Here is a 929-nt window from a genome sequence, read left to right as displayed (position 1 = left end):
CTGCTGAAGTTCCGCATGCAAATGCGGCACTGGAAAGGTTTCTGTCCCGTGTGGATGCGTATGTGCCGCGTTAGCTCATCAGATCGTGAAAACCTCCGGTCACAGGACTCCACTGGGCAGGCATAGGGTCGCTCATGAGGAGGGGTCTTGCTGGGACGGTTTGGGTATTTCCTCATCCTGCTGGGCTTGATCAGCTGGGACTGATAATTAGTGTTGAGGGTCTTCAACTCTTGGGAGCCAGTCTGAGTAGCAAATGCCTTAATAGTGGACAGTGGTGTGAGGGAAGGCTGCTGTGCTCTGGTCTCAAGGGCCGGGAAGGGCTTCTGATCAGCTGGAACAAGACTGAGCTCACCCTGCTGCTGAGGGAACAGGTAATCCGGGATCATTGGCACCTGAAAGTTGGTTTTAGCAGTCGGATAAGCTGGAGGTGGATACTGGATGGGGGCTCCAGAGGGGTTGGGGAAGGACTGGGTCTGGGATTCAGGGAAAATGTCAGAGCTGGAACTGGGAAACGTTGGTGCAGCTGAATAAATTGGATTGTTCTCGCTGGCTTGGACAGAACAGCTCAGAGGGGAGCTCTGCGAGGAGGAGGAGGAGGATGGTGATGATGAAGTAGGCGTAGAGGTGGGAGGTGCATTAGCCATGCCCACCAGCCCACTGACGAGGCTGAAGAGGGGCTCTGGCCATAAGGGGTTGCTGCTGTTGGGGGCCGGCTCTAAGGAGAAGCGCCCCGTGTAGGTTATCGGTGGTAGTCGCGTCGTTTGGTTGGGATAGTTGGTTTCTGGCAGGGTTTTCTCGCTGTTCAGGGAGATTTCGGGAAAAGTGTCTGCAAAGAGAGGAATAGCGATTAATACCAGCAGCCACTGCAGCCGCTGCCGGTGCTTCGCGAGCCATCCCTCACACCACGCAGCCCCAGATTCTGGTTAAGT

General features: G+C 55.4%; 1 protein-coding gene across 1 annotated transcript in view; it reads right to left on the bottom strand.

Moving 5' to 3' along the window:
- EGR1 (early growth response 1) overlaps positions 1 to 923 on the bottom strand; it is a gene marked incomplete at its 5' end in the record, with an annotated part of 2,448 nt that extends 1,525 nt beyond the window's left edge. The window contains one exon of the mRNA XM_017728267.1: positions 7 to 923. Coding sequence (XP_017583756.1) covers positions 7 to 923 — 917 coding nt within the window. The remainder of the gene's footprint in view (positions 1 to 6) is intronic.
- Between the last annotated feature and the right edge of the window lie 6 nt (positions 924 to 929).

Source organism: Corvus brachyrhynchos, unplaced genomic scaffold (assembly GCF_000691975.1).
Source record: "Corvus brachyrhynchos isolate BGI_N302 unplaced genomic scaffold, ASM69197v1 scaffold21, whole genome shotgun sequence".
Classification (NCBI taxonomy): domain Eukaryota; kingdom Metazoa; phylum Chordata; class Aves; order Passeriformes; family Corvidae; genus Corvus; species Corvus brachyrhynchos.
The sequence above is the reverse complement of the archived record's forward strand: the minus strand, read 5'-3'. Positions and strand labels throughout refer to the sequence as shown.